Raw genomic sequence first — 27,173 nt, forward strand, 5'->3', positions numbered from 1 at the left:
TTTCCCACTCATTTTATCTTATTGTTGATTTGATATATTTTGACTGCAAAGCTGTTTATAAATATCTGTAATAAATTAATAGCACTCTGCTATTGTAATTTTATTAACTACATTTCTGGGGTCAACAGGAAGCACTGAAAACATGCTTGAGGATTGCTTATTTTTCTGTGAAAAAGAGAATTTTATAAGGGCTTAGGATCACAAGAGCGCATACAAATCAAGACACCGTACAGCAATTTTATACTAAAAGAATAAAGATTTTTATTAAGCATTGTAAGTTGCATTCAATAGCCTTCAAATACACCACACCACAATCCATCTACAACCAATCAAACCCAACAGTAGTTCATTCTTGCACAATCCATGAGTTGGGGCAGAACTCCCTTCAACTTACATTAAGATACCTACTTAGCTCTTGCGGGCAGGGAATGGGGAATTACACCTCGTTTCTGATCACTAATGTGTGATGAAGAGCATCAGGAGAATTATATGAAAACAAATATAAAGAAATGATTCTGATTTTGAAGTACATTAAGTTTGGAAACACTAACAAAAACATCAAAATGATACAGGTATATTTGCTTATACTAAATTCTTGATGGGAAAGTTCTCAAGAACAAGCCATTTGTTTCCTGCTACAGAAGGGGGGTATTTCTTGAAGATCAAAGCTTTTTTTTGTTTTTCCACAGAATTTCATATTTGCTAATATGAAGGCATAAAACAGCAACAGAGAACAATAATGCATACAGCAATGAGTACACCAGGGTAACGTTGATATTCAAAACGGCTAGATAATTTTTTTGTTTTAGAATAAATGCAACAGAGGTCAATAATCACAAAATTTTAAGGTTAGAGCAAGATCAGTCAATGACTAAACATAGTTAACATCTTTTATAGGACTATTACTGATTATTAGCTTTTTTTTTGTTTTGCAAATGGGCACAGTACTTGTAAGAATGGAAGAAAGAGGACAATAACATGCATAATATTAACTACACACTTTAAAAATTATGAACCATGCAGAAGTTTAGCTCAAATAGTAGTACTAATGGTCTACGTCTGATTCAAAACCACATAGTTCATTGATCACGGATGCATGGTATTAGTCACAAAAAGTATCAGAACACATTGTGTTTGTTTTGAAAAGGTCATTTGCATCTTCTATGATTTTAAAGTTAAATCCATTTTACCTTGCTTGTAAAGTATGTATGATGTATATTTAAAATCAGCAGAACTCCAATATTACTCTATAATTTTTTTTATTTTGATAGTTTGCACATTTTAAACATAAAAAGAACCACATCAACAGTGATGAAATTTAAGAAAAGAAAGAACTGTGGTTGTGCCTTTCCCCCCCATAATCATGAAATCAAAGCCTTAAAGAAAGCTTTGTGACACAGTAATGCAAAATCAAATATAATGGCATACATATGGTGCCAAATACTAAAAATTATATTTCAAGCTATATATACTGAAAGACTGCCAAAATTTGTTGTTGTTTTTTTAATATATCTCAAGAAACAAAAACTACGAGCTTTTGTCATAACCAGTTTAAACTTTGTGTATACTTCATTTTAAGTGCGGGAGTCAAATGCTCTTCATTCTCTTTCATTTTTGTTGTATTGTAGCATTTTGACTACAACTGGTTAAAACTAAAAATGTGTTCTTTAAATCTCTGACATCCAAGAGGGATCCAAATTTCCAAAGTCCTCATTTTTCTCTTACGGAAAGGAAAAAATGTACGTAACTGTAGGCTCTCTTTCTTTCCAGATATTCCTAATCCTGACCCTTCCAACATCCTTCACCCTCTATAAAAAATAAGTTTACTCTTCTTTTTTTAAGACAGTGGCCTCAAGAGTATCATCTTTATGGCAAACACTGTCTGCATTTAGTGCATTTAAGTGAGGATTTGTATTGCACGTTTTAGAGTCATTACTCAAGGCACTTTCAGACTGGTTGGAAGCCCTGACGTCTGCTGTACTCCCATTCATCTGGGAGGCTGGTTTCTCCTCATTCACTACTCCATTTTCAGCCAGGGATCCTTCTGAAGACACAATAGAGGACTTGGATTCCTCTGATTTTGACTTAAGTTCTTTGGCCACTTCTTCTGCTGAAGCAGCATAAGGAGGTTTGCCCTATTTTAAAATAAAAGAGAAGACAGGTGGGTTATAAGCACATAATTTAGGTAGGGCAGTATTGCCCTGCAGAGTCCTTGGCTCAGCATGGAGAGGAGACAGCAGCTACTTTAGTCCTCTCCACAACTGCTCTGCTCAGTTAAGCCATGATATGCCTTAGCATGGTGTCCAAACCTGCACTCCTCATGATTAAATGCTCCCAGGCAAACCAGAAGCTGTTAACTACAGTGGAACATCTACTTACGGACGTAATCAGTTCCGGAGGTCCGTCCCTAAGTCGATCCGGGTTGCTGGTAGAAGCGCCGTTGTGCGCAGGCGCATTTGGCAGCAGCAAGCTTCTGAGCATGTGCAGACGGCAGAAGCCGCTTCTGCGTGTGTGCGAATCGCGGCAAACCTGGTATTTACTTCCGGGTTTGTCACAGTCGCAACTTGGATCGGGCCCAAGTAGAGGCGGTCATAAGTAGAGGTTCTACTGTATAGGACAAACTCTGGTTACAGCTCAAGGTTTGAAAAGATGTAAGCTAAGAGCTGGGGTTTAACTGTCAAGCTAGGCTAATGGGGAGGCTCTGGCCTATGGACCTAATTAAGCTGTCAGGCCTTGCCAGTTGGCCCACATGGCTGCTTTGACCAAGCCACACCCACATGCCCTCAATGATGTCAGATATATGAGGCAAAAGGGACTACAGATCGGCAAAGCCCATATGTTTGGAATCCAAAAAGCGCAAGCAAAGGAAAGCAGTTCACGTGACATCCTTTTGATGTCAGGTGACTTACTGACAGGCGGGCACTCCCCGCTCCTAAGTTGGCCAGTGGGTGGGGGCAAAATAAGGATCTGGTTCACTCGCCAGATCCAGTCTCCCAACCCTGTATTGCACTAAACGGTTTATTGTCGTGCAGCAAAGGAATGACTGGGGAAGAGCAAAGCAGCTGCAATCTCATACACTCTCTCTCTTATTCACACCAAACCACATTTGGCTGAGCAGTATATGCAAACTGGGCCATGCTCCTCTGGCTTCTTACTGCGGTAAAACAAATACCTATTAAAGATTAGCACATTTGTTATGACATAAGCTTTTAAGCTTCAGATGTGTGAAATGGTCTTGAGTCCATAAAACTGAAGGCCACCATACATGTGTCAGTCTCTTTGTTCTTTTTGCTGCAAGAGACCAACATGGCTATCGCTTTGGAAATTACTGTAGATGCCATGCGAGATTATTTTTTCCCCTTTATTGGATTGACACAGCATTTACAAATATGAACTAGAAATAAAATTTCAAAAACTAACATCTGGGACCTGTTGTCCTATTCTTCATGGTCTGAAGAGCCACTCTGGATTAAGGAGGGTGCTGACCAGTCACTTGGAAACTGTTCAGCAAGTTAGATTTCATTTTAAGAAGCAAGCGACAAAGCTGGCAAAATCATGGCCTGCTGGCTCCCAAGGAGAAGACTGCAGATGATTCTCTCCTCCTTGGCAGTTTGTGCTCAGGGCAGCCAGCAGCTAAAGCAAGTTTTGACTTTGTAGGCTGTCCAAACCTGGAATTGTGATTAAGCTCTGTCCTCCTTAACCACAATCCTGGATTTGGATGGCATGCTAAGTCGAATCTTGGCTTAGCTGCTGTGCCAGGCTAAGCTAAAAGGACTGCTGGGGAGCAAAGCAGCTGCAATCTCATTCCCAAGAGCCAGCACACTTGAATGGTCCCCGTTAAGTTATAACTTGGCTTGCCATGACATGTGAACGGTGGCACACGACAGCTGAATATCACCCATAATTAAATATGATACCAGTTTAGGTATCTGAATCACTGTTTAAAAGCATGCCAATCCTGACATCAAAATGTGGAAAAACCCTACCCCCAATTACGTCGTTCATCCACAGCTCTTTTGCAGAGCCAATGTAAGGTGTCTATGTAAGTGTACATAGACATCACTTACACTGCCCTTTCTATTATTCCCCTTCTCTATCTTGAGTTGCTTTATATATGTGACCCTTTAAGTACAGATACGTATGTGAAAAATTAGTTTTATCATGCACTCCTGACAATCTCATCTGCTTAATGCCAGTATATTATATTACAAGACTTAATTTAACATCCAGAACTGCTGAGCAAATGGAATCAGAGTGCAACAAAAGCAATGGGAAAATGATGAAGTAAGCTGACCATGTTGGCAGTAAACCCTATTACCCTTTTGATTACTGAGCTAAAACAAAAGGTGTGAGTTGCAGATAAAGGAGGGATTCAGCATCAGCTTGCCAGGGGGAACTATCCTTCCTCCTGCTCTGGGGGTTCTCCTGACCTCCCACCCCACCCTGGGAGCCAATTTCAGGGAAAGAAGAGTAGGGGAAATGGAAATTCTTTGCACAGGACTTCCGCTGAAGGGGCTCCTTAGGGCAAATTGTGCCCTATGTTAAGAATTAACCTCTGAAAGAGGTGAGTGCAATTCACAAACTCCCCCCACAAGATAGGGGGAAAGGCAGCGAAAGCAAGTCAAATTAAAGGCCAATATAATTTAGTTCTACAGTCATATGGTTATTTCATGCAGTCTATCCTCCTACTCCCATGTCTATAGTTAAATTGGTGTATACATGATTGTCACCTAAACTCATGTTACCAAAATCTTTTCTGACTCTCAGTTTCGTAAATGATTTCTCCCAATACCTGAATTGTTCCCTGGTTCTTATATGCTCTCCCATAGTATCTTCCTCCTCTGCCAAACGTTCTTATCACTGGAGTGGAAATAACTCCTCTCGGGCGTCTGCATTGAGTGAGAAACAAGTTAAAAATACATTTAAACTTTAGATATGTTTCTGTATTTTTAGTTGAAAAAAAAAAGTTTCAATTTTTTTGAAAAACCCACAGCACAGTCTTTTGCTCCTCACAATCAGAAGGCTAGTTCTCTGTAGCATTAAGAAGGTTCTCAAAATATTTATTTTTTATAATGTGAAAGTTGTTCAAACAAATGTTTCTTCCACTTACATTCTTGGAGTTGCTGTGTAAAGTACCAGCAAACCAAACATTGAAAACTGGTATGAATAGAAGTCGGCACCTATTTCCCCCCCCCCCATTAATCTTGCTGCCAAGTTTCAAATATAATCTCTTTAGTAATTCTTAATGCTCAGAAGTTAACATTTACTAATCTCATACTAATTTAGCCTGTACTGATCCATGTTTGTTCTTCATTGCCGTTTTTAAATAAACTGCTTAACCAAAGTACCTCTTCCTCTCAAATGATCAACACCTTACAGGCAGCAGCTGCCTTAGCAAAATATGAGTAAAAACAGGCAACAATAGTGAAAGAATTATATGTTGAGATTTGGTTCAGATCAATGGTCAACATGAAAGATATTAACTGTTATATATAGCTGATATAATTATAGCTAACTTCCCATTAGGTAAAATCATTTCTGAACTTTTCAGAATGTCTGACCCACATTATTTTTTTACACCCAAACTTTCTGAAATAAAAGGTACAATAATTGCCCTTTTCTGTACTTTAATAAAAGCCAGCTGCCACTTCTTTTGCCATTGCTAAATTCCAAAGCCAAGCCAATATTAATTTAAGATTTATTTCTGCCTACCCTCTTGTGGGCCCTCCGACAGAAACCACCTGCAGAGGAAACGGCCCTCTCCCTCCACGACCACGTCTGCTTCCAGCCCAGTGGCCAACCACAGTGCCAGCTATTTCGAGTTTCCCTCCCTGAGAAGGAATAGGTTGGACACCTGTACAAAGATGAAAAGAGAGATTGCTATTTGCAGCTACAATTCAGAGAACAGAGTACATGGACTTCCAACTTTGCATGAAAATACTGCTTTCCTTCCAAAGACTGGGTTTTCATGGCACATTCAGGCACGAAAGATTCTACGTTTTGTATTAAGGCTCTTTTAATTTATTTAAAATGGATTGGGTGGTCCTTCCTGGGGATTATTTACAATAATCTGATGCATACTACATTTACAATCTACACTCCCCTGTTCAAGATTAGATCCCACTGAGATTATTGACCATTTTGCACTCATTTTATCCAGTTAGATTCAATGGCCTCAGCGTAACCAAGACCACAACTGGATACTGGGTCCCAGAGGTCTCGTGGCACCTTCCCAAAGCTGGGTAAACCTGCGATTGCAGCTGTACGCAGGTGGGGAAGGGGAACAAATAAAGGAAGAGTGGGTTTATTCCAGTCTCCAATTGTTAGTTTATTTCAGCACACCATGCACAACTGCGATCTTGTAAGTAAAATAAACAGTAAGATGCGAGTTACCTGCATGCAAAGAGAATGCCAGATATCCCCACTTTTAACCACCCCACATGTGTTTTATCTTTTAAAAACTCGGGGGTGAGGAGAGATCCTTCATTACCTCTCTGTTCCAGAATATGTCTCAACTCAAATTCAAGTGTTCACGTGTGAGTATTTACAAGTCATAATCAAATCATTTCCAATAATCTATGGGATAAATGTTAGCTAGATATGACTGATAAAGCTGATAGCAATGAAAGGGTTTAAACAGGTAGAAGCAATGTGGTTACAAATTAGGCCCCAGCGTTAACATACTAATTTCTAGAGCGCTAATGAAGGCAGGGAAGTACATTCTTCTCTATACTGTACAATCAACTCTAATAGTACAGCAGCTGCTTCATTGGGCTTCAGACAGCCAGAAGTGTCCGTTACTAGCTAAAGCTCTGATGTTAGAGAGCTTGCAGGAATTTGTTGGAAGTAATTAAAATGCGGGGGGGGGGGGGGGGGCTTCCTGTTCCACTATTTTATTAAGGAGGAAATTGGGGGAAACACTGTTCCCTTCAGAAATACATGCCCAGCTTCTGAAACATGAACACCTATGAGCTACTTACAAATAAAACATCAGCAATGTTTCCTGCTACTTTTATCCTGCAGTTGATTTCAAAACAAGCAAAAAACCCCAGTGTTGAAGCGCATGTTGCCTTTGAAAAATTGTTTGTCCAAAAATTGGAAACAAACCTTTAAAAGAATATGTGCATTTCACCAGGTGTGCGTTTAATTTTGGAGGCGAGAATGTGACTCCTGTAGCATGTCACAGAGTTCTGAGTAATAGGCCTTAGTGAACGACGTGACAGCAATCCGTGGGGGTAGGCTGTACAGCAAAATGACAGCTGTGTTTGGTTACAGGAGAGAGGGATGGAGAGAAAGCGAGGAGGTCCCTGTTGAAAAGTCTCAGGCCAGGGGGAGGTGAAGAAGGCTACTGCCGTAAGATGTTAAGAAAAGGGGTTTGGTATAATTACCGCCCTGAAACTTGCTAGTCCTGTTGCCGTCATTGCCAGAGAAGGCTCCGGAGTGTCCTCCTGCAGCAGCCATCCGGAAGGCTCGATAGGCGCCTGTTGCGACTGTTTCCCCATAGGGGCCTCCAAAGCCATAGACTCCTGTGAGACCCAGGGGGAAAGAGACAGGGGGAAACCGTGAGGGGGAGGGGGGACATACAGGAGTTCCCCCCCAAAATAAGCTCTTGACCACCAAAAGCACAGGGCTGCACATCTGAGAATATGCCGATTTAGCACCCAAGAGCAAACATGAAATTGGTGAACATAGAGAGTTTGTCAATCATTTTTTAATTTACAGTTGACCGCCTGTTGTGCAGGAATTCTTCAACAGTCAGAAGATATGGACCCTATCCACCATTTTGGACCGTTGGCTTGAATGTCACTTTAAGTACGGTAAGTCATTTTATAAGGAGATCATGGCAGTTAAACATACACCTGAAGACACTCATGTGATCATGCAACAGACTGTACTGCAACATATTCTACTGAATTTATACTGCCTCCACATCGTGTCAGTGATATAAATACCAGACGGTATTTCCCAGTTGTCAAACATACAGAAGCATGAACTTTACATCAAGTATGACGATGCAAGGGGTCTCCAACCATTCTGGGTCATATGTGAATTGTTGAGGAGTACACCCTCACTCTGGTTGCCTTCCCCCCCACCCATGGGTAACACACCCTCCTCATAACCGCTTCCAAACAGACAGACCAAAAGTGATGCCTCCTTATGAATTTTCTTTATTTTATCTGGGGGCCTCAAGAAACCACCACTGCATTAAAGATTGCTATGGTAGACCATAAAACTCATTGGTATCCTGTAAAACTCAAGGATCTGGTGGTCCACAAGTTACAGAGAGCACCAGCTGACAACCCCCCCCCTCAGCTTTTCAGTTACTCAACACACAATGACAAATGCCATGATTGTTATAGATGGTAAGCATGTTTATGTGCTAAACCATATAAATAAGGAAACACATCCCACAGTACTGCACTATACAAATAGTATGATAGTGATTATTATTCATTAAATATGTTAGTTGCTTTACCTTGTCCAAGGCCACCCAAAGAGACTTAGAACAAACCAAACAAACCTGCCACCCAACACAGATACATCGAAACTAAGGGGGAAAGAGAAATACATTTAAAACATCCCACCCACTTCTAAAAGGCCACAGATAGTTAATGGCCAAAGGTTTGGTTATAGAGGAAGTTTTTGCCCGATGCCCAGCGATATAGAACGATGGCGCCAGGCAAGACTGCCTAATTATACTAATAACATTGTCAAAATTTATTTTGGATGAAATGCTACATGTTAACAGTGACACATGCTTACCAGGAAAGCCTCTGCCTCTGCCCTGAGGTGGTGGAAGTGGCCCAAAGTGCCGAGGGTATACAGAACCTGGATAAAAAGGCATGGCAGGCGGTGGAGGAAAAGGAAGTGGATGGTTCTGCCGGGAGAAATTTAAGCCTTCGAGGATGCTCTGGCGCATCTTTTCAACCTTGGCAGCTTGTTCAGTCTATAATAAAAACACACACAGTACACACACATTTGCACGACAAATGGGAGGTGCCTCTTGGTCCAACCCCCGTTATGGTCAACGAGTCTTCCTTCCTACAGATCACAGGAAGAAGATCCAGCCCAGCCCCATGTCTGGATCTCTGAGTGGTGACAGAGGAAGTATCCTGAGAAACCAACATATTTCTTACGTGTTTATTCTAGAAAGCTAAATATTCTGACTGACCCCTTCTAATTTCAAATATGCTATTCTACAAAATCATTTATCAATCAAGAATCAACATCAGGTCTTAAACACATAAACATAGTATTCTGCATTCAAACAGACCCAGGATCTTTAGTAGGATAAGGTCAATACAATTTGTCAAGGTCTTTTTAGGCACATGAACATATGTTAGATAAAGTATGACTCACCAACCTTTTGACTTAACAGCCCTCCAAATTAAGTCAATCTAATTACCAAATGTGATTTATTTAGTTAAAGTAAGCATTCTATTTTATTTTTTTACCAAAGGGATTTGCAACTGACTAACTTGACTCAAAACTAGTGAATTTTCCATAGGCATAACAGACACCTGCGGAGCGAACATACCTGACCATCACAGAGGTCAATGAGAGGAACTTTCTCCCGGGTTCCTTTGATGAGCTTGGTCTGGAACAGCTTTCCATCAAAGTACATCCATGGACAACAATGCTCCCAAGGAATCGGTTGCCCGCAAGCATCATTTGCAAACAATGCCATGTCAACACCGCTCATAAACAATGCTGACAGCTGAATTCCTCGAGGATCTAAATTTTCAATCTTGGAAGACAGAAAATGAAACCGCAGTTGACTACCAGCCGTACAAAGTTATAGGCTTCAAGTACACTTATTAAGAGCTTATTACTGAAAGAGTACAGGTAAAGCCACATGATCTTGCACCTGCTAGTTAAGTTAAACTTGCTTAAAGCCCATTAAAATAGTCTGCCTGTGTGCAGTTAAATTTACATTTCTCTGTATTTGAAAAATGTGCCCATTGAAGACTATTTAATACAAATGCAAGTAAATTGCAGATAACTGTTTTTCAGGACTTGATCACTGTGGAAAAACCAGTACAGTGGTACCTCAGGTTAAGTACTTAATTCGTTCTGGAGGTCTGTTCTTAACCTGAAACTGTTCTTAACCTGAAGCGCCACTTTAGCTAATGGGGCCTCCTGCTGCTGCCGCGCCACCAGAGCACGATTTCTGTTCCCATCCTGAAGCAAAGTTCTTAACCCAAGGTACTATTTCTGGGTTAGCAGAGTCTGTAACCTGAAGCGTATGTAACCCGAGGTACCACTGTACAAGAAAGTAGGCTACTTAGAAAACTCTGCTTCTTCCCCTTCTCCTTCCCTTCTAGGTTGTTTGTAGGAAGAGATAAGGCTTGCAGGTCCCTCCTTCACAATAGGGGTAATGAATGGCCAAACCTAGAGATTCCACAGTTAATTTGGGAATGCAATCTATTTGGAAATGCTTTAAAAAGCCGTATAAAAAAGGGACTTAGGTTTGCCATGGGCACTGGATTCTGCACAGTCCCGGGATCAGTTTGGCTGTTCCACTTCTCCCTGTGGCAAAACAAGCTAGAAAAGGACCACCCTCACTGTATTGTGGCCTGGGGCTGGGAGAGAAAAAGAATGTCCAAACAAGTTATGAGTAAGAAAATATTTAAAACAAAGCAGCCCCATGAGAAATGAATGTATCGATTAGCAGCAAGTACTATGGAAATTAGAGATGCAGATCTTTATTAATCCAGTTAGTAGAATAGAAAACAACCGCAGTAAAAGTTTAGGCCTATCACTTCTTACCAGTATATTTAGCTTTAAAAAAAGAAAAGAGGTCCTGCAACAAAGTGTAACACTTTTGTCCTGGGTTCTGGCTGCTCTATTCCATTTCCCTTCTCCCTGGTTTCCCACCCTCTTCCCTGAGTTCAGCATTTTGTGTGCACTGAGCATGTGTGGTCCACAATAGGCTGTTTCTTCTTTTGTTTTCTTTGTTTTTTAGTTAGTGAGATGGGCTAGAGAGCCATGTTGGGAGGTATACCTCTCTAAGGAAGTATAAGTTGCTAGCAAGGAAGCAGTGGGCAGTGACGAGGGGGACAGAGAGACCAGGGACCAGGAAAGTAGAGAAGGCAAGGAAAGGGAAGCAATAGACAAGGCAAACAAAAACAATGACTCCTTTGAGATGGGACAGAACCTTGACTAGTATGCTTAATTAGCAGAAGTCCAAACCCCTCTGTTTCAAGGTTAGGCACCAAAACCCTAGGGTTACCCAGTCGGGTTGGCTAATTAAAGTGACTATAAATCAGCATCCTTCCTATTTCCTGAACAGAAGATGCACAATTAGTTCCATGAAATAATTAAAGGTATATTGGTTTATAGCTGACACACAGGGGTTCCACGGAGAAAAGAGAGAATCAAGGAAAGTGATATATTCTTGGGAAACCCTTTATTACAAGTTTGAAAGCTACAGATGCAAAGGAAATAAAATACCAAGTAAAGAAGTGAATAGATGATGTCACATTTACGATGAACAAGTTAGAGTTCACTTGGAGTTGAAACCAGAACCCCTTGTCTCACTCACACTCTCTCTCTCACACACACTTACACTTGCATAACACACGCATATGGATTAAATTAAGAGTACTGACAAAGAAATGGGATTGCTTGTATTATGGATTAAAAGCCAAAGTTCTAAAGTCACCTTTAGTTCCTGTAGTTGGTCAGGTTCATATAGTTTTGGAGATAAAGCTTGAGCCAGGAAGGCATCAAGTTCCTGGCGACGAAGTATCCGAACCCCAGGCCATTGCACCATATATCTACAGAGACAGACAGCACTGAATCAGCATTGCTTGGAAAGCTGTGGTACCATTCCTTGTAATTTCTGCATATAGGAATTGAAAGTCCCACAACCACATGGAAATTATATAATGGCATAACAATACTTGGCACAAACCTGCAAAAAGTTAGCACTTAAAAGTTCCATTATTTTTTTAATTAGGAGACATTTACATTCACTTCTTAATTCTGCTATTGAAATCAATGAAATTAAGAAGTGCTTTATAGTAGGCTTCTTAAGCTAGCGTTGTGACAACAATAAAAACCCTGGTGTATATTAGATCAGTAAATTTAATATGAAAAATTCAAGCACAACTAAGCTTGGAAGAGCATGTAAAACTACGTCATCATAGAGATATTATTAATGCTAGATTAAATTAGTTAAGCCATATGGTTTGCATTCACTTGCCAAAGTTAAGGGCAAGACACCTCGGCTTGAATCCTAAGATTTTCTCGCACTCGTGCAGCAGGGATGATAACCACTGATGCTGCCTCTACCTGCAGATCTCCAGCCTGATATCCCAAGTCTGGAGTGACTACCTAGCCCTCAGGAACAAATTCTGAGGTAGTGCAGCAGGCTGAAAAGGGAGAGCGGAGCCATGAAAAACCTGTTCCAGGAATGAGACTGGAATTGCTCATGGGAGAAAACCTCTGTCTTTAAATGGATTAAAGCAGGTGGCTATCTTGTGGCTCTAGATGAGTGTTTATCCTACACAAAAATCCAGCCAACATACTCACCGTAATACACAGCAGAGCACCATAAGGTGAGTGGGCACATTAGATGGGTTGAGCATTGCTGGTGTGTCTGACCTCATACAGGCCAAGAAAGCCCTCATTCGTCGATTCTTGTCCTCTACCGCCTTCCCCAGCCACAGTTTCTTCAAATTGGGACAGGTCCATTCCCGAAATGCAAGAGCTTCTACCAACTCAGGAGTCTGGGGGGACTTTCCTTTGTAAGCAGCCCATTCCTTAATTATCACCGGTGAAACTACAGAATGAAAAAAAGGAAACCAAATACTTTCAACTTCTGTACACATTTATCAAGGCTGAGATCCAGCCAGCATATTTAAGCTACTCATATACAGTATACATGGACAACACTTGATAATTTTTATATCTCCCGGATTTCTATGAAATGCATTAACACCTAAGTTGAAATTGCAGGTTGGTGGCTGGATATGCCATTGGATGAGTCAAATGTGTTGAGAGACAAGACTTGGTTCTTTCCAGCTCTGATTCTACCTGATCTTGGAAGTTATTGTAAGTATGTTGGCCTGAATTCTAAGTTTCCATTTGCGAACAGAATACAGCTCTCCTGTCCACTTCCTCTAAATCTGCTTCTGGAAGAAAGGGGATACTAGAAAAAAGTATGGGATATGGTACAGGGGGCAACAGGTAGAGGGGAGTTGGTGCGAACAGGTATCACCCCTTGTTTGAACAAAGAACTAACCTACAGCATCCAAGTCAGCTCAGACAACCCCCTCATTTACACGGGGGTTACGTTTCGAGACATCGCGTGTATCAGTGAAATTGCGTATATTTGAAACCCCATTGAAAAAACCTGCAAACACCCTGTTCTGCCCCTTTTTGTGACGTTTTTGGGTCACTTCTGGGTTTGGTGCAATGAGTGTATGCGCAGCCGTGCACATACTGAGCATATGCAAATGGTGGGGTTGCTTGTATGTATTTTCTTAATGGAGATTTGCAAAGGCCAAAAACAAAGGTGAAGCTTGGTTAAACAATATTGGTGCATGATCATGTCTGCATTCCATAAGGTTCTGCTTCTCCCTTCAGGCTTGATGCTTGTCTAGGACTTGTAGAGTATGCCAAGCACTACTGCCATCTTGTTACGCTCTTTAAAACTGCAAACCAATATTGAGATTGAAATGCAGAAGACAGAAATCTTACCTCTGCCTTCTGGGGAGTATCAGAAAAGCTGTTTTCTGAAAGCCAGACTAAGGCCAGAACTACATTCTGTAGCCTACTCACACTTGGAAACCCAGGCCACTGTTTGCCCTCTGCAAAGCAGCATTGGAGGACCACGTGCAGATGAGGAGTGGGGGGGCAAGAGATGGGGTGCTTACCCCTTCTGCCCGCTTGTCCCCTGCCAGGTTTCCAGAACAGTGTTTTCATCTCAAATGGTATGGTTCCTTCCCACTCAGCAAAGGCAATGGCAAAAGATCCCATGCCACTCTGGTGTGAATTTGGTCTGAGTTGTATCAGAAGAATTAATTTCAGAGGACCTTGTGCAGGACATGTTTCCAGTGAATTGTGTCCAATAGGTGGACATTTATGCACGGTACATATTCAAGCTCTTCTTGTCCAGCTATGCTGAATACAAGATACTAAACGTTAACAGCAATACTGGGTTCAGAAAAGATGTCATTTCACAAGTTAGGCGGTTCTGTAATTCCTATTTTGTTTTATTTAACAAAATGTATATACTGCTTTATTGTATGAAAACCTCTAAGCGATTTACAAAAATATAAAATAAAATATTCTCTATAAAAAGTTAAAAACAAATGTTTTAAAACATTCAAAAGGTGATTAAAATCAATAATAGCTAAAAAAAACCAGAGCACATGTAACTTCTACGTGTCTGGATAGGGTTGCCTAAACAAAAATGTTTTAAGCGGGCACCAAAAAGAATAATCCAAAGATGCCTGCCTGATGCCAACAGACAGGATTATTGAGACTTAACTCATTATATTTCTAGTAGTTTTATAGATTTTGACATATCTGCAAGAAAAAAACCAAGTTTGGTGCTGTCCCATCAAGGTTATTGCTTAACTGTTTGTGTCAACATTCAGGATAGAGGCCTATTTTACACAAAATGCAACCTAACAATGCACTTAGTTCAATCCTCCAACACACTCACTTTTTAAAGTAACCCAGAAGTCACTTCAAAATTGAATTCATAATGTGCTAATTATTTATAAATTTTCCTCCAACAAGGTTGGGGAAGAATGAAATATTGTATTTCAGCTACAGATAATGTTCTCTTTTGCTGCTACTGTTTTACAACTGCATTAGTAAGTTTTAAGATTTATGTTTGTAGCAAAATTCAAAGAACTGCTGTTTAGACTGTAGTAGAAAAGTGGTATATAAAGCTTTATAAGGAAATGCTGACTCTGTTCAAACATTATACCAAGCTTAACTAATTTTGAATGATACCTGAATTAACAAACCCATTTTTTAATCAGTCAGAAATCCATTAATCAGAAACTACAGTTATACTAACAATGACAGTGATGTCTGAACTGATAAACCATAGCTGTGGCCATTGTTTCTCCTCCAGAATCTTTTAATTGCATTCTATCAGTTGTATCCAACACTATGAGAATGGATTTCTGCTCGCACAACAGGACTTCTTCCTCTTCAATCCCTATGACTCCCCCAACCTGAATCTACTCCTGAGGCTCTGGAGCAGATTTTGAGGGTGCATGGCAGGTGACAAGGGAGAGGAGGAAGGGGGAAGTTCCATTGTGCAAGCGGACATCTGTTGCCTACATGGAATATGTAAACTGCTTTGAGGTTATAGATGATGAAGCGGTATATAAATCCTGTTTAAATAAAATAAATAGATAACATAGGAACAGATGAAAAATGAAAGCAGTCCAGTAGCTCTAAAACATAGGTGCCTATACGTTTGGCTCAATTGACACTCTAAAACATGGCTGGTGCAAACTATAGTTTGGTATGATGTCCGAGCTCAGCCAGCAATAATAGTAGAAGGCAGATACATACATTCTGGAGGAAGTCTGTTCTTTCTAAAGGCAAGCCTCTCAGTTTTTTTCCTGCTTTCTGCCAAACTGAACAGGACACCGTAAACATACTGACGAACTGGCCTATAAAGAAGAGCAGCAGGAGGCAGGTCTTTGTTTGCTTCATCTTCAATAGAAACTGCAATTTTAATTTCACCCTGTACATGAACAAAATGATTAGTAGCATACAAACTCTTGCAGATTCCAGCATTAGTAGCAGTAGTCTAGCTCTTAGCACCTATTAGCTACGATAAAATGCACAATATAAAGAAACCACTCTGCGTTAAAAGTCTTGGATACATTTTTTCGTAATAAAAATAATTCAAGACCTAAAATCTCATTGGTTGATTAACTGATTCATTTTTTATCCAGTGTTCAGCCTGAGGACAGTTGCCTGGAGGACTTCTTGATGCTGGTGCAAGCCAGCCACAAGAGAAGCACACCGAGATCGAGGTCCTAAAAACTGTGGACCTCAGGACCCACTGATGAATAACTGGTAAACTGTTAGGAAAAGAATGGTCCAGTTTTTCTCAACAGCATTAGGGGAAACAAGGTCTCTTCCACTACTGTGGAAGTACCCTGTTTATGTCAGTTGGGTCAAGCCCAGCAGGCTCTGTTGCCAGACATGAATAGGTTGATGGGGCAAGAAGTCAGGAATACTATTAAATTATTTTAACATATGCACTCTACCGAACCTTGGGAGTGCAACAGCAGAAGGCATTCCAGTGCATACAAGAATCTTCACATCTCCCCTGATCCAAACAGATGGTTGGTATGGCATTTCAAAGGGAGAGGGGGGAGTTCTAAACATTTTTAGAAACCCCAGGAAAGGAAAGCTTTAGAAGCACCAGGGCTTCAGCTATGTTTGCACTAATTAATTAAAAGCAAGGGACAACAGCAAGCGTTCACCAATCCTTTTAGGATTCTGGCGCTACTTAAAACTCTGAAAACCTTACCTTGGTTAGAACATGAAAGATGTAGGGATACATTAACCCCTTTTTGTGTCTGTGCTCTGCCACTCTTAATACTTCTGGTGCTACAGGTGGTAATGGAGGAGTGGTAATATCCATATGGTTCCTGGTGGGCATTGACAACAGACATGGGATTTGTGCACTATTGACTTGGTTCCCTTTAACTTCAGCTGCCTGGTTTCCTGAAGAAACGGTAGAGGAACCTTCTGCCTGTAATAGACATAAAAAGTAATCTATAACAGGAACATCTTCCTCTAGCTTTAAATGTGGAAGCTTTGCAACTAAATATCAAGCATCTCTAAGAGGATTTTTGAAAGTAAAATTTGAATATACTTGCAAATGAAGTTAAAAGTCATATGCATGCATGCACAGAGCTCATTGCCCTTCAGGTGTCAAGAGCTTTTCAAATTTCACCTTACAAAAGCAGTCTTTTTATTTTTAGAAAAATCACAGGATTCAACTGTGCATATAAAGTCTAATCAACACAGACTATAGTGATAAGAAGGACTCTACCTTTGTTTGGTCTCCTGGATCCCCACGTCCTTGATTTTCTGACTGGGTTCCTGTTTTCTCCCAGCGCAATTTGTTCCCACCAACATGACTGGGGGGGAAAGAATGCCACACTATTTTTATTTTCAGAATTATAATTCAAAGGTACTGTTAAATAGTACCAAGATAAACACAACCCCCCCCTTTGTATTTGCAGAGTTTGTTTCCAGGTTCAATTCAAAGTGTTTTTGACATTTAGCACACATTCATGGTTTGAGTCAAGGGCACCAGTGATATCATGTTTCTCCACATGCAACTGCCCATGTGCTAAGGTTTTCAGCAAAGGTCCTTTTCTAGGTTCGCTTCCACCTGGAAGAAAGCCTGTGGTGCCAAAATACTTTCTCCAGGACGTCTCATCTGGTGCTTAACACTAATGTCAAGTGCTACACAAAGAGCTTTTCTGTTTCCCCAGGCATTTTAATTTGGCTTAAGGGCAGCTGTTCTTTTAGAACTGCTGCTTTTAGTGTACTTGTATGTTTTAATTATATCATATTATTTCATCTTGGATTTTTGTAAGCATCCGTGGGAATTTATTAAAAGGATGGAACACAAATAAGATCATTGCATAAGTTCATTGTTAGGGGTGATACTTGCACCCTAAGTTGTGTGAAGTTGACAGGTGAACAGCCACTTACCTGATGGCCTATGGCAAGTAAGAGTAGTCTCCAGGGGATCAGGCAATGAAGTTTTATATACAGTGGTACCTCTGGATGTGAACGGGATCCGTTCCGGAGCCCCATTCGCATCCTGAGTAGAACGTAACACACGACTGCACGTCTGCGGGTTGCGTTTTGTCGCTTCCGCGCATGACGTCATTTTGAGCGTCTGCGCATGCGAGAGCAGTGAAACCCAGAAGTAACGCATTTCGTTACTTCCGGGTCGCCACGGAGCATAACCTGAAAACGCTCAACCTGAAGCATATTTAACCCGAGGTATGACTGTATATTCAAAAGAGCTCCCCCCCCGCCTTTTAGATGAAAAATGGCTAACATAGGCACATGCACATACCAGTAAAAATTGGGCTACTAACCTTCTAACTGATATAAACTAATTTCTGAAATAAGTCTTCACTCTCTTTAGCCAACCAGGGGAAATTGGGAAGCCAAATACTGTTGCCTCTGCTCTCTACCTATTTCACAAATCAATCATTTTAAAGGATCCAACACTTAACATTGTCTGGTATAGGCTTATTCACTTCCTACCCTGCACATCATACACACAACTAATAAACATTGTTATAGCAAAAATTTAATATCCTCTACATCTTGGCTGATACAAGATTAGTTTACTTTTTAAATTTTGCTCATTTATCTGAAAACATTTCTGTGCCACCAGCATTAACAAAAGACAAAATACATTACAATTAAGTAGATCACATCAACTGAATATAGAAACAACAGCAGGTGCATGAACATTTCTCTGTGACAGTAAATTCAAAGACGCTACTAGCAACTTTCTTTTCCAGTCCTGCTAGTAACACATGATGTACTTACTTCACAGCGCTGCCACTGCCTTCATCATTGTCTGAAGATGATGATGTAGAAGAGGCAGGAAAGTATGTTGAATCCACATGATTGGGGCTCCCACTCTGAGCTGGGTTTATTGGAGAGGATCGTTCATATAGTGGTGTATGTTTTCCTTCATGAGGAATGTTGCTGTAGTTGTTCTGCTCAGAAATATTTTTCCCACCTGCATCCAAGGTGATGGCTGGTTCCGAGAGGCTATAGGGATATGGACCCTGACCTTGGGTATTACCTTGACTAGACATATGCTGGGCCTAAAGGGGGGGAAAGTATATTATAAATTATAGCTGCTTCTTCATAAATCAGAGCAAACTGCTCATACTCCATATATGTGCGACACACATTTCTCAAAAACAATTGAAGAGTGCTGGTGGGGAGAAAGAGGGAAAAGCAGAGTATACTTGCCACATGTTTTGCTTGGAGAGGGGTCTGTGGAATGTTAAGCATCTGAGCAGAGACATACGGTGGCACTATACCCGGCATTCCAAATTGATTTGGTCTGGCTATTACAGGAAAAATCAAAACAAATTCAGTCTCATGCACAGCCTGGCCAGAGTTGCATTTTAGGCGAATCCTCAATAGGACAAAGTAATCATGTAAGAACAAATGCCTGATATTAGGCTTTTGTTCTTTAAAGCTTTGACCTCATTTCCTATAGTACAGGTTACTTCAACACACACTGTCAGTTTTGTTTCATTTTCTGCCTCTCTCAGGAGACACATTCACTTCCTCCTAGTCTGATCATTTATTTTTTCTTTCCACTATCTGTTCCTGTTCTGTTTATGTTACAGTCACTCCCACCATTTTAGTATCCATTGTTTACTTTCTATATTCCCGCAGAACAGGAAGTGCAGCAATTTTAATTCTGCATCCAGTTCCGAAGTGGTTTGTTTTTAATATCCTCAGTTCGTGTGCAACACGCAAGAACAGAAGAACAAATGTGAAATCTTTGAAGTCTTTTCTCACTTTAACCAGGATACTCTCTCAGCAATGAGTTATTAAGAAGTCTTTTTGATTGGTAACACATTTCTCTCTGTCGGTCAGAAATCAAGACTTGAAGAGAGTCAGGCACATGAAGATGGATACATCATGTAAGAGGAAACCAAGTTCAAACAACACTTTAAAGCCATTAATATATCTGCTTTCAATTAGTCTAATGAAGACTTGTTATGTAGGATTTATCCAGAAGAGAGAAAACTGATTTCTATATGTTACCCATCAACCTGGGAGATAGAAAAGTAAAACTAACTCAAATCTGTACCATTTTGACAAGATGGCTTATCTCAGAATAGGGAGGTTATTGTGTGGCTGTCTTGGCGTAAAAAGGCAAGTCTTGCAGAACTTACTATTCTGTGTGATCAAGCCCCAATTATTGTGATTTCCACAGCAAACTGAGGTGAGGTGACATCACTTCAGAACAGACAAAACCCACATGGGGAACTGACATTTATCCAGATGGTGTTTTGCCCCAGTTCCAAGCATTTTCTATTTTAAAAACTATTTCGCTAATGCAACAAATGTTACCTTTATTAAAAGTTCTAGTTTTAGATTTCCATATGGTTACATGTGTAGACTAGAACAGTTAGTTATGACAAATGACCACAGTGCTCTTCTACCTCTTTATTTAATAGGGCTGTACACTGTATTCAGACAAATTCCAAAGCATAGAGGAATGCCTTGTCAGTGGGAAAGCAGGATTCGTACGAGACACCAAGGGTGAAGTGGGGATCCCTGGAAATGCTTCACAGTGCCTCATCAAAAAAGGCATTAAAAAAAACCCTACAGGATGTGTGTCTGCTGAATACAAAAATAGTATCTCTAAGCTTATCATGAAACCAGAGTGGAATGACAGGTCAAGCTGGAATTAAATAAAATGTTTTTACCTAGAAAGCAAGTCCCTTTTAGTTTTTCTTACCCCAAAATCAATGTGGAAAGATATCCAGCGCAAAAGCCCGTGGATTTATTTTTCTGAAATTTGGCATGCTCTTTTACTCAGGAGGGGCTAGTGTACCTGCAAATTTCATTCACTTCCATCAAAAAGGAAAAAGTTTATATAGCCTTTTTTTTTTTTTTTTTTTGCCTTTCCAATAGCTATCTGGGTGGTGAGCAGATTGAATGAACCCAAAGCTGAACTGGGCACCCTATAAAACATCTTGGATAGAAGTGGGCTGTTTCCCAAATCAGGGGCCAAACTGAATATTGTAGTTGGTGCACACCACTAACGTTTTCAGAAATAGTTAAGACTAGTCTCAGTAATTGTGTATAAATAATCTGATGTAAAACTTATCCAGGATAAAGTTAGTTGTAAGCTCTTTAGATCTTGTTTTTGAAGCAAAATTCACTTTGCTCAAAGGAATTTCTGCACAAAGAGACACACTGGCACATATGCACACTCTCTCTTACACACAAGAACATTTCAAAATAGGATGCTATCCTGGAGGAGAAAAGCAAACAATAACCTCACCCAGGAATCCCCCTTTTAACCGGCTGCATTTCCAAATCTGCATCAAGTATTGCCATGTATGTGGCAAAGAAGCGGTCAGAGCAGAGCTTTCCAAACTGTGTATCGTGACACTTTAGTGTGTCGGCTGCTGTGTGTAGGTGTGTCACACAAACGCTCCCTAAACTCCTCCCAGGGTTAGTTTGCTAGTAAAACTGGGTTACTGCATTACAAAATGATCCATGTCTAAAAAGTGTGCTACCAACATGAAAAGTTTGGAAAGCTCTGGGTCAGAGGCATGACACCACAGAGAAAAGGTCCACAGCCAACAAAGACCATGTCTGGGTGCAACATTGGCTTGAGCACTCACACTCTGCTCCCCCAGTGGGGAACCAAACCACAGACTAGCTGGCTTAATGTTATGTCCAAGCCAGAACTTGTGACTAACCACAGCAGAGAAGCCAACATCTGCTTGTGCACAAGCTAATCTGCCAATAAGTAACATCAATTTCAACTGACCAGAACTTCTCCGACAGCAGCGAGTGGAACACTTAGAGCAGACACAAGAGTGCCTGTTAGGTACCACAGCTGGGTCAGATTACCTACAGATCCAGGATATCAAAATGAAATCTGACTGATTTAATAGGATAAATGTTGTACGATTTCTCTATTGTCTCCCATCTCCTCCCTGGTGTAGGTCATCTCCTACTGTTTAACCAAATTCTCAGTATCATACTCAACTCAAAGTAAGTTTCAACACTTACCTAGGTAGTGTGGTGGATGAAATGGCATAGGCTTATTGGTTGCTGAATAATATGCAACTGCTCTCTTAAATCGTTTAACCTTGTCATCCGTTCTAGACTAAAAGACATATTAAAAGCTTTATTAAAATCACACACACACACACAAACACACACACACACACACACACACGAACTAGTATTCTCATTTCTCAAACCTTTATGGGCATACAGACAAGATTGCAGTAAGATTCAGTACAATAAAATCACTCAGCAAAATCTACATCTAGCTATTAAATTAAGGTTGTATAACATTCACAAATCTTCACTTTATGTTGCAGAAACCTGACTACTATCTCCATCTTATCTCTATCCTGAGTAAACATAAGGTTAACTTACATTCATCTGAATGCCACTCCCTGCTAACAAAAAATCAGTGCACAACTGATGCATGTGCAGTGCAAAAGAACACGCACAACTGATTTTATATGACTCTGTCCTCAGGGGCATAATCTCTCTGCAAGAGGTCTTTTATGGAATCTCCCTACAGTATTGCCAAAGGTGGCACATTCAGTCTTGCTAGCATGTATGCCCTGTGTTGATTCAGGTTGGTCCATTGGGAGATAAGTAGCCACTGGCTCCTCACATCGCACCATCCCTAGACTTGCACAGAAGCTGTTCCTGATTTTACCACTGAGTTCTTGAAATTCGTTGTCTAACAATCTGCGTTTAATTACCTCAAATGCAGGATTTTCTGATAAGCAGTACAGGGCGTCTACTGAGATTCCCATCTGTTGTTTTCCCCCCTACATCCCTCTTAACCACCCCGATGATTAGTACTATTCAGCTAGCATGGTCACAACAACACTGTTAGGTTCAGGCCTATAATGCAACCACAACCAAAACTGAAATGTTAGTAGCCATGCTTGTGTTACTAAAAATCTTTGGTGTTAACATTGCCATAAAGCTGTACCCAGTATTATGGAAATTTACACAACCCAAAAAAGCAAACCCAAGTTACACATCCTTGGACATGACAATGATAAGAGAGAATAGTGATAGGCAGGCATGTGAACATGAGTACACACATAGCAGAAGTTGACTATTTGTACAACTGTACTTTAAAATGTGTCTACACCTATGATCTTTGTTCCTTCCTTACCTGTGAATGTTGAAAGACATCTTTAGCTATGGCATCCAAATCAGAAGTGTCCTGAATATTGCGGACATAGTCAGCTACAGCTTTGATCACTACATCACAGGGTGGTAAAACTAACTGGTGTGCTCGTACCTAGAAATACAAACACATGTTAATATGCCACAGCAGCTCCCTAACATAGCTCAGTTTTGTAGCTAGTAAGCTGATCAACTAAAATTCCATTGTAAAATATGTTAACGAGTAATTCTACCAACACAAACAGAATTTAAAAGCTTGTGTATCTCAGATAGTGACCAATTTCTGGGGAGACTTTTAATAGAAAGAAGGATCTCAAAAAAATACTCTAAATATGAATTGTTATTACATGTCTGTTCAGCAAATGAGATGCCTACATCTAAATATGCAGCAATTTCTTTAGTAATTAAGTGGCAGCCACTGAAGCATTTCCATAAGGGATGTGTGAGCATAATCAAGTGGAAGCCAGGTTTTCAAGCTAATGGCAACAAGTAGGAAGAATAAATGTATAATTAAATGGAAACATGGGAAGAGTAATTTGGGAGGAGTTTGCAAAGTGGATAAAGGTAAATGATTTTAAATTGATTTTACAATTCTAATTATGTGGTGTCTTTCCTAAAATAACCTGGTTTAAAATGAAATCTAAATACAAAGCATGTTAAAATCTACTTGTCTCTTTAAAATGAATTGTGGCCTGATAGCAAACACATCTTAAATAGGCTATTTTTCTAATAAAGCAAGAATTACAGGGACAAATGTCTAACTTCCGAAGTTGAGAAAATGGCACAATGAACTATTTAATTATTATTTGTTACTATGGCCTAACAAGAGTTTAGCAGGCCATCACAGGTGCTGGAAGCTAGGAGATGCTAATCCACATTTTACCCAGCATTCCAACAGCCCACATGGGTGACCTTGTGCAAATGTTTTGCTACATGAACTTTGCAATGTATTCCTTTTCAAATTATGGCACTGTAACCAACAGAATGGTTTCCATAATCTCATGGAAACACGGTTTTTGTGTGTGTGTACTACCGACCAGCCTTGCTTCTGGAAAGTTCCAGACACTTACAACTCAGTCCTACGCCTATTTACTAGGAAGTATTGATGTTCAAAGAAACTTTGTTACAAATAACTGTGCATACAATTTCAGCTGCAGACATGTGTTCTTCCTTTGCTTCCTTGAGCACATACAAAGAGGGCTAAGCTGCTTTTCTCGAAGCAGTTCCAATTCTGCAATTGATGCAGACTACGTGGTAAAAGATTCTGGATTATATTGAATTGCAAACGAACACATTAATTATTGTAGCAATCAGATAGCATGCATGCTTGCCCAGGAAATATATTAATTTCACAACAAGAAATCCGATTTAAATCAATGCACCCTTGGACAAGTGTGTATTAAGGTAAATGTCAAACTATGAACCTCTGACATTTACTAGGAGTTCTTAACATTTTAGGGAGCCAGTGGAATATTTCAGACAATTCTGACATTAGTCGAAGTATTTTAAAGCCAACCAAGTGTCTTTGACCAAAGACATTATTGTTTCAATAATTCACCGATAATGTCCAGAGTAAGTTTTGTGGGAAATTGTTCAAATATTTGCCAGTAATGGGAGAGAAAGGAGGATGAAATTTGGTCACTGTCAGAAAAAAGCACTCAGTTTGCCTTAAGATTCTTTGATTGGTGGCATGCATCTGTCTCGGCAAGACAGTGGAGAAGTGCGTTTTTGGACTCCTTGAAAATTTCACAGTTTACTATTTCCTACAGACCTCCAAAGACTTTAAGGATTACCAATAAACATCGGCATTCACTGAACCTCTTATGCTTACTGCAACATATACATTAGCTCAAAGTTTGTAAAGTCTCTGGCTTTTATTTGCACAACTTCCACAAAAATATACTTTAAAAAATTGATTTCATCATTCATTTAAAAAGCTTCCTTCATTTCCATACAGGCATCCTATGTGAACAGCCCTGAGATATTTTGATGGAAGGTGGTATAAAAATCAATTAAATAATGAAAGTAATAATAATAATAATTATTCAAGCTTCACTTTAATCAGTTGAGCTTACTCCTAAGTACATATGCATAGGATTGCAGCCTAAAAAATAACTTGCCATATTCATGTTATTCCCAACACAACAACAATTTTATTACAAGGAAGATTTTAAAGAATTTACCATGCTCTAGATGCCATAAAACAAATTTCTTTGAACTATGCAACAATTTTGTTTAATTAAAAGTATTCAATTCATTATCAGCATTTGTACTTTATTATAGTGCTTCACTACAGTGTTTTACTTAAATATTTTGGGTGTTGTTGTTTTAATAAAAGGGTGGGATCTACACTTATTACTAAAACAAACCTACAAATAGTTCAAGGTGAGGTTCCATGGTCTAATATCATCAATGCTTTTTCCTGGAAATCTACTGATTTCAGAGAACTTAATCTAAACAAATATGCTAATCTTGTGGTGGCAAATTAAGTCTCTTAGCGCTTGATAAAGCTCAAATGTTAAGTTTACATTACATTTCCATCATGACAACAGTGGAGGTCTTAGTTGCTTAAAGAGTGTCCTAAAAGTAATGGGCACTAAGCACCTAACGAGCTCCATCAGTGCAAGCCCTGTACTTGGACTTCTGCTTGCACAATGGAGGTTTTCCCTCCTCTCTCCCCCCACTGAAACTGGCTTGGGTTGGTTTGAAGAATGCCTAGAACAGCCCACAGGGGAGGAGAGGGGAGACTATTCCATCTGAGAAGCAGCAATGCCTGTGCTAATGGGACATTCACCGCAGCACGGTGCTGGATTCCATCCAATATCCTAAGACATAGAGGAGTCTGGAAAAGTCAGTTTTAGCCAGCATGACTGCCAAAAGAAGTTTGGTTTAATTCATTTAAACTGTAGGTCATCTTATCGCAAGGACAGAGAAACAAGCAGTAACACAATAATTGTTAACTTATCATACAGTACGCTTTTAAAACTCCAGCAACTGCTTAGTTCTGATCACTATAAGCTAGACCAATTGAAAACATATTTCAATGCTTCTGAAAGCTTTAGCAAATCTCCAGCAGAACACTCCGTAGCTGGTTGAGCAGTCACCAGGAATACCTTTCTCTGCATCACTGCCACATGGATTCTGCACATGTATGGTATAGAGTGAGGTAAGAGTTCTGAGTTAATCATAGAAAGATTGTTACACGACGTAAGAAATGACTCATACTCTTCATTATGAATCCAATACATTTCAAAAGCTTTGCACATCTGGGCTTGCGCATATGAATTGGCGCAGGAAACGAAGAGCTAGTACAGGAGAGAGAATTAGAGTCAAGTGATGTGTGCCAATTAGAATGCAGGCGGCTGCACCTCTATGTGAATGCAAGCAATTTCAAGAGAAGCCCTATATGGCCAAGGGGAGGGACCATAGTTGAGTGGCAGAGGACATGTTTTTCATGTCAAAGGCGCAGGTTTAATGTCCAGCAGCTCTAGCTAAAGGGTCTTAGGAAGCAGGGCCATACCCAAGACCTTGGAAAACAGTTGCCAGTGCAGGCACTCTGGGGCCAGATGGATCACCATTCTGACTCGGTATAATGCAGCTTCATGTCTGGCATTCAGTCTTGGACAGATTGTTACAGATGCAACCACATGGGCAGCAGCCACTCAAGAGTGGTTTTATTAGGAATCTTTAACAGTGATGCTCAAATAGCAGCCCAGCAAGTGTTTTTTGAAATGAAGCAGCATAAAAGGCAACGTCTCACTTTCGGTCAAGCTAACAGAAGCCTGGAACCAGACAAAAACATCTTTAGTAGGGCTGCTTAGCAAAAAAATGGTTTAAGATATGCTGCTCCAACTGCCTTTCTGCTTTTCGGTACAAAGGGAGGGTTTGGGTGATTGTATCTCTGCTTAATAAGCCAAGATAGGAATATGCCTCTTGCTCATGCATGCAACCAGCAAACAAAACAGGAAGTTTTAACTATTGACTAGAGTTTTCCATTTAATCACAGTTTTCCCCATCTGGATCAACAGCTTTGGAATAAGCCAGGATATTAAACCAACTTCAAAACAGTGCTTGAATATCCCAGCCTGCTCTGAAATTTATAAATATAGTTTTCCAGTTCAGGTTCAACAGAAAACTTATGCACAGGAACACAGGAAGCCAACATACACTGAGTCAGGTCAACAGTCCACCTAGCTTAGTATTGTTTCTAC

At 40.1% G+C, this 27,173-nt stretch overlaps 1 protein-coding gene across 1 annotated transcript in view; it reads right to left on the minus strand.

Annotated features, from left to right (window-relative positions):
- Positions 1–236: 236 nt before the first annotated feature.
- FAM120A (family with sequence similarity 120 member A) overlaps positions 237–27,173 on the minus strand; it is a 50,142-nt gene continuing 23,205 nt past the window's right edge. The window contains exons 4-18 of the mRNA XM_028718986.2: positions 22,949–23,077; positions 21,811–21,907; positions 19,012–19,109; positions 18,577–18,860; positions 17,048–17,135; positions 16,520–16,744; positions 15,547–15,721; positions 12,538–12,787; positions 11,666–11,780; positions 9,539–9,748; positions 8,764–8,947; positions 7,389–7,526; positions 5,713–5,854; positions 4,793–4,889; positions 237–2,135 (exon numbers count right to left, since the gene is read on the minus strand). Of these exons, the coding sequence (XP_028574819.2) occupies positions 1,824–2,135; positions 4,793–4,889; positions 5,713–5,854; positions 7,389–7,526; positions 8,764–8,947; positions 9,539–9,748; positions 11,666–11,780; positions 12,538–12,787; positions 15,547–15,721; positions 16,520–16,744; positions 17,048–17,135; positions 18,577–18,860; positions 19,012–19,109; positions 21,811–21,907; positions 22,949–23,077 (2,544 nt within the window). The 3' untranslated portion in view covers positions 237–1,823. The remainder of the gene's footprint in view (positions 2,136–4,792; positions 4,890–5,712; positions 5,855–7,388; positions 7,527–8,763; positions 8,948–9,538; positions 9,749–11,665; positions 11,781–12,537; positions 12,788–15,546; positions 15,722–16,519; positions 16,745–17,047; positions 17,136–18,576; positions 18,861–19,011; positions 19,110–21,810; positions 21,908–22,948; positions 23,078–27,173) is intronic.

Source organism: Podarcis muralis, chromosome 2 (genome assembly GCF_964188315.1).
Source record: "Podarcis muralis chromosome 2, rPodMur119.hap1.1, whole genome shotgun sequence".
NCBI lineage: Eukaryota > Metazoa > Chordata > Lepidosauria > Squamata > Lacertidae > Podarcis > Podarcis muralis.